At 42.2% G+C, this 13,499-nt stretch overlaps 1 protein-coding gene across 1 annotated transcript in view; it reads left to right on the top strand.

The window, feature by feature from the left end:
- Positions 1 to 2,370: 2,370 nt before the first annotated feature.
- Positions 2,371 to 13,499, top strand: part of LOC311110543 (heat shock 70 kDa protein 12A-like) — a gene marked incomplete at its 3' end in the record, with an annotated part of 22,944 nt that continues 11,815 nt past the window's right edge. Inside the window, exon 1 of the mRNA XM_084153053.1 lies at positions 2,371 to 2,525. Within this exon, the coding sequence (XP_084009179.1) occupies positions 2,420 to 2,525 (106 nt within the window). The 5' untranslated portion in view covers positions 2,371 to 2,419. The remainder of the gene's footprint in view (positions 2,526 to 13,499) is intronic.

Genomic DNA, 13,499 nt, shown 5'->3' on the forward strand with positions numbered 1-13,499 from the left:
GGTCGGTGCTCGCCTTCTGCCGCATGATGGCCCGCTGCAGGCGTTCATGGGCAGCGTCCCAGGTCTCCTGCGAGCGCCGAACCCACTCGTCCACTGCAGGTACCTCGATCTGGCTCTGATGCAAAATCCCTCCTGAGATGTGTGCAAACCTGGTGGCCAACTACAAGAAACGTCTGACCTCTGTGATTGCCAATAAGGGTTTTGCCACCAAGTACTAAGTCATGTTTTGCAGAGGGGTCAAATACTTATTTCCCTCATTAAAATGCAAATCAATTTATAACATTTTTGACATGTGTTTTTCTGGATTTTTTTGTTGTTATTCTGTCTCTCACTGTTCAAATAAACCTAACATAAAGATTATAGACTGATCATTTCTTTGTCAGTGGGCAAACGTACAAAATCAGCAGGGGATCAAATACTTTTTTCCCTCACTGTATCTGCCTCCAGATTGTTTTCCTTAAATGGACATAGAACCTGTACTTTGAATAGATGTTACAATACAGTTATTACTTATCAGTAAGAAACTCAAGTCAAACCCATACCTAAAGCAAAAACAAACCCGCATGTGCTGCTGTGTCAGGTTGCCAGAGAGCATATACACTACATTACCAAAAGTATGTGGACACCTGCTCGTCGAACATCTCATTCTAAAATCATGGGCATTAATATGGAGTTGGTCCCCCCTTTGCTGCTATAACAGCCTCCACTCTTCTGGGAAGGCTTTCCACTAGATGTTGGAACATTGCTGCAGGGACTTGCTTCCATTCAGCCACAAGAGCATTAGTGAGGTCGGTCACTGATGTTGGGCGATTAGGCCTGGCTCTCAGTTGGCGTTCCAATTCATCCCAAAGGTGTTTGATGGGGTTGAGGTCAGGGCTCTGTGCAGGCCAGTCAAGTTCTTCCACACTGATCTCGACAAACCATTTCTATATGGACCTCACTTTTTGCAAGATGGCATTGTTATGCTGAAACAGTTGGAAGCACAGAATCGTCTAGAATGTAATTGTATGCTGTAGCGTTAAGATTTCCCTTCACTGGAACTAAGGGGCCAAGCCCGAACCATGAAAAACAGCCCCAGACCATTATTCCTAAACTTTACAGTTGGCACTATGCATTGGGGCAGGTAGCGTTCTCCAGGCATCCGCCAAACCCAGATTTATCCGTTGGACTGCCAGATGGTGAAGCTTGATTCATCATTCCAGAAAACGCATTTCCACTGCTCCAGAGTCCAATGGCGGTGAGCTTTACACCACTCTAGCTGACGCTTGGCACTGCACATGGTGATCTTAGGCTTGTGTGCGGCTGCTTGGCCATGGAAACCCATTTCATGAAGCACCCGACAAACAGTTATTGTGCTGACATTGCTTCCAGAGGTAGTTTGGAACTCGGTAGAGAGTGTTGCAATCGAGGACAGACGATTTGTATGCACTACGCGCTTCAGCAATCGGCAGTCACGTTCTGTGAACTTGTGTGGCCTACCACTTCGCGGCTGAACCGTTGTTGCTCCTAGATGTTTCCACTTCACAGTTGACCGGAGCAGCTCCAGCAGGGCAGAAGTTTGACAAACTGACTTGTTGGAAAGGTGGCATCTTATGACGGTGCCACATTGAAAGTCACTGAGCTCTTCAGTAAGGCCATTCTACTGCCAATGTTTGTCTATGGAGATTGCATGGCGGTGTGCTCGATTTTATACACCTGTCAGCAATGGGTGTGGCTGAAATAGCCGAATCCACTAATTTAAAGGGGTATCCACATACTTTTGTATATATTGTGCATGTAAACAGCCTGCATATCCTATATAGAAATGAATCAAGATTGTGGTGTGCTTGATTCTAATGACCACATGGTGTAGTACAGTACAAGTTTATTGATGTAATAGTCAAAAAGAAAAACATGAGAGGTAGGCTAACCTGAAAACCATTTTATAGATTTGGGAGGGGTTCTTATTTGCATAATGAGGAGATGACTAATGAAAATTTGCCAGTGCAGGACAGCAGAAACATAGATGATGATGATGTACAGGCTACCTAGTGCTGCAACCTTGCAACCCCTACTGTAGATTTTTAGGTCTGGATTATTAGGAGACATTCCTTGCCAGAACAGCCGTGTGAGCTGACGGGAGGGGCGGGACAGAGGGCTACCTAAGGATCGGAAAGTAGCAGCCTGGGTAGCAGACCTCCTTTCTTTGGAGGTGTAGATCGGCCAAACTCGACGACAAGCTTTCAGTTGAATGGGTCAACCCCTCTGTGCATCCTTTACATGGGATTTTTAGCGCGCCATCCATAGCAAGCTCTATTTTCCAGTTAAAGGAACTGAAGAGAAAGAAAGGAGGTTTAAAGGGAATACTCCGAGTGAGAGAATTGAGCTTTTTTTCATCCATCTAATGATTCAGACTGGCAAGTAAACAAGGACAACCTGCATGTGTAACTGTTTAGGGGAGATTCAAGGAAAGATAACACAGCTGGACATGATGACTGAGAAAGAATTGGCAACAGACAACATAATAGCAGACAACATAATAGCAGGTAAAATGCTTCTTTCTAACCCTCTTTTGATTCCGAAGTATCCTTCAGAGGCCTCTACGCTATTATTGCAGCATCAAAGCTAAGCTATAGGTGCGCTCATTCAGTACGCATTAGGAGCCTTTTTGAGATCTTGTCAGGAGACTCCTTTTCCGTTTTCACGTTTGATTTGGGCAATAGTCGTCCGGGTTACGTGATGGCGGTGGTATTGAGGTATTCGCGCTTGTTATATTTATCTATGAGAAATGGCAACTTATACAAAGTTTTATAATGAAGATTCTTGGAAAGCGTAGGGTATAGGCTACAGTTGTGGCCATGCAGCTTCAAGAGAGCTCTGCCGCAACGTGAAGGAAACAGCCTACCTCTGAGAACTCACCTCGAAAGCAACACATGTAATTATTATAATCATAATTTTACTCTGCAGAACATTTCCCCTGTAGCCCCAGAAAATTGGCACACACACTAACGCCCTTTTTCCTTTGGCAGAAAATGTATAAATACCCGCGCAGTAGTTTGGTCTTCCATAACCGCGCAGAGTTTGGTCACATGGTCAGTCCCACCGGAGGATTGACTCAATGCAGCAAAAGTCAGAGTGCCCCACCATCACCCCAGGTGTCGCATTCGCAGCAATGTGGTTAAAACGTCTGATTAGAAGTAATCCCTATATAATCTGACTGCTCTGATTAAATGCACCGATAGGAATGGTTGGTTCCACTATTATGGAACACAATGTGCGTAATGTGCGGATAAATTACTGAATTTCGATTGTCTTCAATCTCAACCAGTGCTCATATTTTCATGTTGTTTTACTTATTGAACGTTTTCTTCGAGGTTCTCATGTCTAACGTGTCATTTAGGACTAGGACTATTCACTTTTATTTCCATCCCCCAAAAGCTTCACAGATGTATCATATCGGCCCTTCTGCAGGACATATGGTGCTTTCACGACAACTGGGAACTCTGGAAAAAAACGAGGTCATATCATGACGTCAGTGATCTTCAGATCGGAAAGACAGAGCTCTAGAAAGATGCCCGTGTTTAGGACATGGAATTCCGAGTTGGATGACTGTTCAAAAGATTATTCCCAGTCGGATAACTTTTTTTCTGAATTCCAAGTTGTCATGAACGCACTGGAGTCAGAAGTCAGAGATTTCCGCTAAATCATCTGACACCTCTCCCATATTATGTAATATTGGAGGGTAGAACAATTGTGTACAGTAGGCCCTATGTACTTTTGGTGGGGCGTGCTTGAAATCCAAAGGTGAGAGGCCTAGCGTGAAAGTCCGTTATCCCGCCTGTGATTGTGATGCCCCATTGAGAAGTCAAAGTGAACAGAGGGGTCTGTCATCTCCTAATTTTCACACTTCATCTCAGGATGTTGGGCGTGCATGTTATTTGTTGACACCCAGTTGTCAATATGTTAATTATGGTGTTGTCACAATTAACTTGAGGCTTGACCATTTGCCTGTTCTACCTTTGGGGTTGGTTGTTGTGAAAGTTTATTGAACAGCTTAACTTTGTTTGCTCATATGTTCCACAAGTCACAAATTGATTAAATCACAATGCATGCTTGTCTTTCACGTTCCCACCGTGAAACGTTGAAGTTGCTGATAAAGAGAACTTTGTTCATTTTGGGGGCAGCCAGGATGCGCGCACACAGAGGCTCGTTCACCGATGTAGCCCTTTCCTGGGGGACTGATGTCACACAGTGACGATAAATGCAGCTTGTTAGTTATTTTAACATCATCTGGGTGAAATGATACAGTAATAATATTAACACATGTTCTTGTGTTTTGAGCATTAGAGCTGGATAGAGAGAAAGTTTTAGAGAAAGTTTCGTTCCACAGTGTTATGAATTAGGCCTACTCATGTATAATTCTTATGGTCTTCATTGTTGATCCAGATACATTTGAAGAGTTAATATCCAAAACACTATAGGCCTATATACACATTTTTCACATTTGTGGTTTTTCCTCAGAAATGATTGCTTACCTTCATGTGTGTGTAAAATATTACTGTTCTCAGATTTTTCATTCATAGATTTTAGATGTGTATGAAAATGATTATTTTTTAGCAAAACTTTATACATCCATTGTTTAGTTGGAATGGAATGTTGGTATCCTGTATATTTGACTGTGATATGTGGTTGTCTCACCTAGCTATCTTAAGATGAATGCACACTGTAATTCTCTCTAGATATGAGCATCTGCTAAATGACTAAAATGTCAAATGTAAATGTTTTACATACAGATCTCATATTACTGTATTGAAACATTAAAACATTTTTTTTTTTTATATTGATGTCACAAATGTATAATTTGTACATGTCTTTATAAAAAATGTAGTTATTTGTTACATTTGACTGTGTAAAACCTAGCAGTACTACTTGTTTCTCTGAGTGTGAGGCGGATATATAGCATTATGCAAAAATAACATGATTATTTGTCTCTCTGAAATGAAACCATTAAGTGATAGATTTTGAACAAATACATGTCTGTCATTGAACAATGCCATGCCATGATTAGATAGTAAAAACACCAATCTCTTTCATAATTTCTTTAAACAATAAAAGCTAATTTACCAACATTTCTGAAAATGGATATATAGCATTTTGGAATGAAACTCAGTATCAACATACATGCAAGTATTTGATTGAGAATAATTTAATAGGTTGTGACAGGGTGTTTCAAAAGTTTTGAACAGACTGCGTTTTTTTATGTACAAGGCACTGCACTATTTTGGTAGTGCTGCCAATCCTAATCTTTCCTGCCAGGCACTCCTGACCTTGTGAAATGGTGGGTGGGGATGTGCACTAACAGCACCTACTTCCGTGAGCTCAGCTGCAACATTGGGATGAGGCAGATGCAGTGGGACGTTGCCTGATCTCTCTCTCCTTGTCTGCTCTCAGTCTACCCTGGTTTATCCGGACCCCCTGAAGAAGAGGAAGATGGGGGAGAGTATGGGTGGCCCTGGCCCAGCATGGTCTGCTGCTCAGTCTGTACAGTACCCACCAATCATATTTGGGAATGGGAAGGGGGGACAGCTACCTTAAGAATCACTGATATAGAGGTTGCCAGCACAGTCACTGTGGAATCGATCAATATGTACATTTGAGCTTTGAAGCAGAATGGGACAATGGAGTCCCTATACTATTCAGGGTCACAGTCAGAGGAGCGACACATGTTCATATAGTAATGTTGTCTTTTTCAGATTATTGATATGCTGTGTTTGGCTAATATTAGGCACTTTAATTGTGTGCAGTTAAATGTGTGAATGTAACAAATTGGCATCAACTGATTTTGCACTCAGCTGATTACCTGAGATACAGGGACCATCTCATCGTGAGAGCTGATTATTAGCTGCGCTCAATGCCTCAAGTACCTATTAGTGTATAGATACAAATCCCAGAGATGACAAATAACATGTGACCCCTATGATTGAGCTAGTATATGATCGCAGATTCCAAAAGCACAGATTCATCTTGTGTTGCCTTTGTAGATAGCATTGGCGACAACTTGTTGCAACAAGGCATTAAACTAGAATGTGACATATAAAAGTAATCTATCACAAGCCAGTTCGTTAAACAGTCACACATTCTTGTCTCCATCTGAAAGCTCTTCAATCAGCCCAAGTGTTTTGCTCTAGGTGGATTCTCTAGATTAAGTATACTATGATCTAGGAATTCAATCAGATTCACTGTGATAGACAACTTTTAGCCCTGTTGCTCAGCCCAGTTTTCCTCTGGTCTGCTGAGCTGCACAAAGTGGACCTCATCAGTGGGTTATTTTCTGTGTTCTCTGTCCAGCTGTTCTACAGTATATCCAAGTACTTACGCACGCTCCCACACATGGCTCCAGCCAACCAACGTGTGATGCCTCCACAGCAATCATCAATGAGAGGATAGAACATTTGTAGAGTATTTTTTAAAGACTAGGGTCAGCGTTTTACATTCCATGCATGCAAGTAACCTATCTTGAGTGTCAATAAACAAAAGAGTATAAATGTAATGAGGTCAGGTCAGATGACATTTCAGAGATGACATTGAAATGCCTTGAGTTAAGGAGATATTTTACCATAAGATAGCGATGTATGAATCACTACAATGTCATTCAGGTCATGAATCAGCTGGGTGACTAATAGGTGAACAGTGACAAGCATTGAAAAGGACTGTACAATATATTACAATACCTCAATGTGAGTCAGATGTGACTCAAAAACAAATTGCACCACAGCTGTGCCACTAGAGATCCTGGTTCGAATCCAGGCTCTGTTGTAGCCGGCCGCGACCGGGAGACCCATGGGGCGGCGCACAATTGGCCCAGTGTCGTCCAGGGTAGGGGAGGGAATGGCCTGCAGGGATGTAGCTCAGTTGATATAGCATGGTGTCTGCAACGCCAGGGTTGTGGGTTCGATTCCCACGGGGGGCCAGTATGAAAAATAAAAAAATTATGTATGCACTCACTAACTGTAAGTCGCTCTGGATAAGAGCGTCTGCTAAATGATTAAAATGTAAATGTAACATTTTTTAGATTCCCATAGCAACCAACACATTATTAGCTTCTTGATGAAGTAGGTGGGGCATTCTTACAGCACAACACCAGTAATGTTACAACTGAAGTACCGCTGCAGCTACCACAGTGAGAAAGCGGTTATTATATTAAACATGTACAGCCTCTGTAGGAGACCCTTGAGCTCTAGTATACAATTGCCCTTTTCATTTACTTAAATGTATTGAAGCAAATTGCCTCACTTGCAGCCATTGTTGGCGTCTATTTGTGAAATGCATGGGGGCGTTGGGGGTTGGTGGCTGGGCAAGGAGTTCAGACCAGGGGAGGGGGTTAGGCTGCAGTCAGAGGTGATTTAAGGCCCCAGCCATTAGCATCTCTGTTTGAGGTCAACCCAATAACTGGGAGTTCTTGAGACAGAGTGGGAGGGGGGGGGGCTGAACCTGATGAGCCAGGACCAGGCAGGAAGTTGTCTTTCAGAGGCCCTAAAGGGCTCCACACAGTCTACGCAACAGATCCGACTGTGCTTCTTTTGCGTAGCTCTCTACGTAGTTCTACATACTTTTGTGCTGCTGAATTTTTGGAACGTGACGCTCCGTAGCTCCGTTTGCGTAGACTGTGAAATCACTGTGGCGAGCCCTTAAGGTCGGACAAATCCAATCGCCACTCCGAGACGAGACACACACCAGAGGGCCCACCCCAACACAGGTGTGTCCTCTCTATCTAAACGTTTTTTAATGTCGTGACTAGGTGACAATGGTGACAATGATCACATTATGATCACAGTTTTGTTATTGCATATGTGACCCTTTTGGATAACACATTAAATTAAGTTGGTCTTATACCAGTATAATAATGCTGTAATTACTACAGTAATAACGCGGTTGCTACATTTTACACGAGTAATTGCTTAGACAAGTGGAATAAGGAGCATACTAGTGTAATTACATTGTTACTACACAGGTATGAGAGCAACTTAATGTAAAGTGTCACCCAATTGAGTATTTTATCATGGAACATGTACTTTGAGAGAATTCACCCTCTCAGCAAGGGATGTTCCTCTTTAACAAAATCAAGGTTGAACATTTGAATTGGGATGCAAATAAACCGGGAAGGGACAAAAATCCTATGCTCAGCATTATTTACATTTTTACATTTTTAGTCATTTAGCAGACGCTCTTATCCAGAGCGACTTACAGTTAGTGAGTGCATACATTTTCATACTGGCCCCCTGTGGGAAACGAACCCACAACCCTGGTGTTGCAAGCGCCATGCTCTGAGATATTGTCTGTGTTACCTTCAAGAGGACCCATTCTGTTGAGAAGTAGGAGGGAGACGCTTTTCACATGACATTGGATTGTAAAGACCAAAACAGCTGTTAGACATCAGCAGTCTGACATCTTTTCGATTACCCAAGAGGCCCTTCATGAAATTACTGTAAACTGTCTGTATGTGTCTTTGTCGCTCTCCTCCATCAAACTCAATGTACTCCACAGAAGGCTGTACTCTTTGTACTCTCACCAGTTCAATGTTAGAAACCAAAGCCTACTGAAGCACACGCAAGTTTGATGTCCAATGAAGCGGTAATTGGTTTCATATGTTTCAGTGGAATTCCAAGTATAGAAACACTGAATGTGTTTGTTTGTTCTCTTGTAGCTCTTGGTTTCGTCACATCTCTCACTCCCATCCCAATGCTGTCAGGTACAAGCTCTTCCACATACCACAGCAATGTACACTAAGTTTACAAAACATTAACGACACCTGCTCTTTCTATGACGTAGACTGACCAGGTGAAAGCTATGATCCCTTATTGATGTCACTTGTTAAATCCACTTCAATCAGTGTAGATGAAGGGGAGGAGACCGGTTAAAGAATGATTTTTGAGCCTTGAGACAATTGAGACATGGATTGTGTATGTGTGCCATTCAGAGGGTGAATGGGCAAGACAAAAGATTGTGCCTTGGAACGGGGTATGGTTTTAGGTGCCAGGCGCATCGGTTTGTGTGAAGAACTGCAACGCTGCTGGGTTTTTCATGCTCAACAGTTTCACATGTGTATCTAGAATGGTCCACCACTCAAAGGACATCCAGCCAACTTGACACAACCGTGGGAAGCATTGGAGTCAACATGGGCCAGCATCCCTGTGGAACGCTTTCAACAGCTTGTAGAGTCCATGCTCTGACGAAATGAGGCTATTCTGAGGGCAAAAGAGGGGGGTGCAACTCAATATTAGGAAGGTGTTCCTAATGTTTGGGATACTCAGTGTATACATCCTATAGCAATGTCTACATCCACCTTTCAAAGTGTTTGGGACCTTTGACAGATTTACGTCAGAACCTTCACTGAATGAAGGTGTTGCTCTTAGCTACCTCACTTCAAACAACAAAAAGCACAAAAAATGCAGGACAACCTAAAAACTCACAACAGTTGAATATATGGTGTGCTGTCTGATGTCTAGGTGGAATTACTTTAATAAACACCTGGGCAGATTCTCAGCCAGATTTAACTCAAAGCACCATCGCTATGTGTAACCCACAATTAATGATATGCTCTGGTAAAAATGAAGCTTCAAATTATTCTACTGTGTTAAATTATTCAGCTTTAGTTCTGCCTTCAGAGCATCTGGGGCCAAGAAAAGCATGGGAGGGGATCCAAAAACACATTGGCTGTTTAGTTTGACATTGAAATGGACGATAGCATGAAAGCACTGATGGGTCATGTTGACGTAAAGTTTGATATCTTGAGCATGAGCTTGCCAAGCTGATGTTGTTGAAAGAGGATGCTTTTGAAAGTGCAGTGTTGACATTTCTGCAATATGTACATAATGGGCAGCTATTTGTATCTGTTTTGTGTCAAATTGAATTTCGCCGTGGTTTTGTTGTTATAAGGGTCTCCAGCGTAGAGAGAGAAGAAGAAGGAAGTCTATTTTTTGGTTTTTCTGAATTTCCTTAGTATTACCTAAACGCTCTGCCCTTGTAGGAAACCAGGCTCACTCTTCCTTTCTTTCAAATGCCATTCACCATTGTTCCATATCGTTGTTGTAGGAGTAAGACCAGTCACGAAGGACCTTTACACTATTCTCATGTTTGATCTCAGTTATCTATCAGAATGTGTGGTGTTGAACCTTGCATGTTATTTTGAACAGCTACATGTACTCACAAAGTTGGGAATAGTGGACAAAAAATAGAACCGAGGGATGCTATAGGGCAGGGCTAGGCAACTAGATTCAGCCGCAGGCCGATTTTTGTCGGAGCGGATGGTCGGAGGGCTGAAACATAATAATAATAATAATAATAATTTTGAACACTGCAAATTGACCACAACTAAGCCCCAAAAGAGATTGTATTTGAAAATAACAATAATTGAATACCTTTATTACATTGAGACACAATCACATATGCCTCTATTAGTGGGAATACTTGAGAACCAATTCATTTTCCTAAATTAAACTCATTTTTTATTTATTTGTACTAAAAACTTTGGGGTTTGCTGACCCCTGTTATAGGGTGTTATGGGGTGCAGTAGACTGTTCCACATAAATGAAGTATATTTGGGCATATTTAAGAGAAAATTAACTAATGAAAATGACAAAAAGTACATACACAGTGAGCCAGCCTTGACAAATTGACAAATCTGTTTATGTTTATTTTTGCTTTCCTGTTCCCACCATCTTGTCATTCATAGGTCATAGGTTGTAATGGCTTACTATCTGTGTTTCCCAGCCCCTCCCCTGCTCGGTGGGCCAGTCAAAAGCACAAGGTGTACAGCCACTGAGCTGTGTACTTTGAGGCTCCTCAAGCAACTGATGCGCTGCTGTCAAAATGTCACACTGATTTACCTCCAGACCGATCTGGAACAAGGCCTTTTCTCTCTAAACGGTCCGGCTGGGAGACGCTAGCGGGACATGTTTATTATACAACAGTTGAGGAGATTTCCCTACCTCCCCATCTCCTCCACTCTGTTTGGAGGATACCTGACACCAGCATAGAATGACTCTCACACTCACAAGAGGGCATTCATGGGTCCTTCCTCAGAGAAACCATGTGGTGTCTGCATTGTACCTTGACCATTGAAAACATGCAATACCAGTCATGGTTGGAAGCCCCTCAATTTCTTATCAGTTATATTCCCTCGTTTTTTCACTCCTCTAATACACTCTTAGAAGAAAAGGTGCTATCTAGAACCTTAAATGGTTATTCGGCTGTCCCCATAGGAAAACCCTTTGAATAAATATTTTTGGTTCCCGGTAGAAGCCTTTTGGGTTCCATGTAGAACCCTTTGCACAAAAAGGGTTCTACCTGGAACCAAAAAGGGTTCTCCTATGGGGACAGAAGAACCCTTTTGGAAGCATTTTTTCTAAGAGTATACCATAGAGTTTATATTACTTGACATATAGGCCTGCACCATTTTATCTGCAGATAATATAGGGGAAAGGTTGAGCTATGCATATCTACAGCACTATCTATAGTAGGTGAGGATATGCTGATCAAGTTAAACCTAGTTGTGTTCTATGGTAATCAGTTCATGCTTCACTCAGTGCAGCGGAGGTGTATTTCTGTCTGATCTGCAGATTCTCCACTGCTGGGATATCGCTTGACCGTGAGCTGCACTAGACACAGATCTCCAGATTGATTTCTGAGTCCAAGGCATGTTATATCAGCACCTTCCTCAGCACTTCTCGCTACATAAGTTAGTCCTAAATATTTCAAAAACTAAAAACATTGTATTTGGGGCAAATCATTCACTAAACCCTAAACCGCAACAAAATCTTGTAATGAATAATATGGAAATTTAGCAAGTTAAGGAGACTGTAAAGAGACACACACACAGGCACAGACACACGCATACACACACATGATAACATACGCACTATACACACACGTACACATGGATTTTGTGTTGTAGATATGTGGTAGTACAGTAGTGGCCTGAGGGCGCACACTTAATGTGTTGTGAAATCTGCTTTGAAATGTATTGTAACGTTTTTTAAATGGTATATAACTGCCTTAATTTTTGTTGGACCCCAGGAAAAGTAGCTGCTGCCTTGGCAGGAACTAATGGGGATCCATAATAAATATGAATACAAATAAAGTGGAGGGAGAATCTGTACATTTTCAAAATATACATCACACTGGAATTGCATTTGTATTGACAAATGAAGTACAGTGGGGGAAAAAAGTATTTAGTCAGCCACCAATTGTGCAAGTTCTCCCACTTAAAAAGATGAGAGAGGCCTGTAATTTTCATCATAGGTACACGTCAACTATGACAGACAAAATGAGGGGAAAAAATCCAGAAAATCACATTGTATGATTTTTAATGAATTTATTTGCAAATTATGGTGGAAAATAAGTATTTGGTCAATAACAAAAGTTTCTCAATACTTTGTTATATACCCTTTGTTGGCAATGACACAGGTCAAACGTTTTCTGTAAGTCTTCACAAGGTTTTCACACACTGTTGCTGGTATTTTGGCCCATTCCTCCATGCAGATCTCCTCTAGAGCAGTGATGTTTTGGGGCTGTCGCTGGGCAACACAGACTTTCAACTCCCTTCAAAGATTTTCTATGGGGTTGAGATCTGGAGACTGGCTAGGCCACTCCAGGACCTTGAAATGCTTTTTACGAAGCCACTCCTTCGTTGCCCGGGCGGTGTGTTTGGGATCATTGTCATGCTGAAAGACCCAGCCACGTTTCATCTTCAATGCCCTTGCTGATGGAAGGAGGTTTTCACTCAAAATCTCACGATACATGGCCCCATTCATTCTTTCCTTTACACGGATCAGTCGTCCTGGTCCCTTTGCAGAAAAACAGCCCCAAAGCATGATGTTTCCACCCCCATGCTTCACAGTAGGTATGGTGTTCTTTGGATGCAACTCAGCATTCTTTGTTCTCCAAACACGACGAGTTGAGTTTTTACCAAAAAGTTCTATTTTGGTTTCATCTGACCATATGACATTCTCCCAATCCTCTTCTGGATCATCCAAATGCACTCTAGCAAACTTCAGACGGGCCTGGACATGTACTGGCTTAAGCAGGGGGACACGTCTGGCACTGCAGGATTTGAGTCCCTGGCGGCGTAGTGTGTTACTGATGGTAGGCTTTGTTACTTTGGTCCCAGCTCTCTGCAGGTCATTCACTAGGTCCCCCCGTGTGGTTCTGGGATTTTTGCTCACCGTTCTTGTGATCATTTTGACCCCACATGGTGAGATCTTGCGTGGAGCCCCAGATCGAGGGAGATTATCAGTGGTCTTGTATGTCTTCCATTTCCTAATAATTGCTCCCACAGTTGATTTCTTCAAACCAAGCTGCTTACCTATTGCAGATTCAGTCTTCCCAGCCTGATGCAGGTCTACAATTTTGTTTCTGGTGTCCTTTGACAGCTCTTTTGTCTTGGCCATAGTGGAGTTTGGAGTGTGACTGTTTGAGGTTGTGGACAGGTGTCTTTTATACTGATAACAAGTTCAAACAGG

The sequence above is a fragment of the Coregonus lavaretus genome (genome assembly GCF_964263955.1).
Source record: "Coregonus lavaretus genome assembly, chromosome: 36".
In the NCBI taxonomy this organism is placed as follows: Eukaryota; Metazoa; Chordata; class Actinopteri; order Salmoniformes; family Salmonidae; genus Coregonus; species Coregonus lavaretus.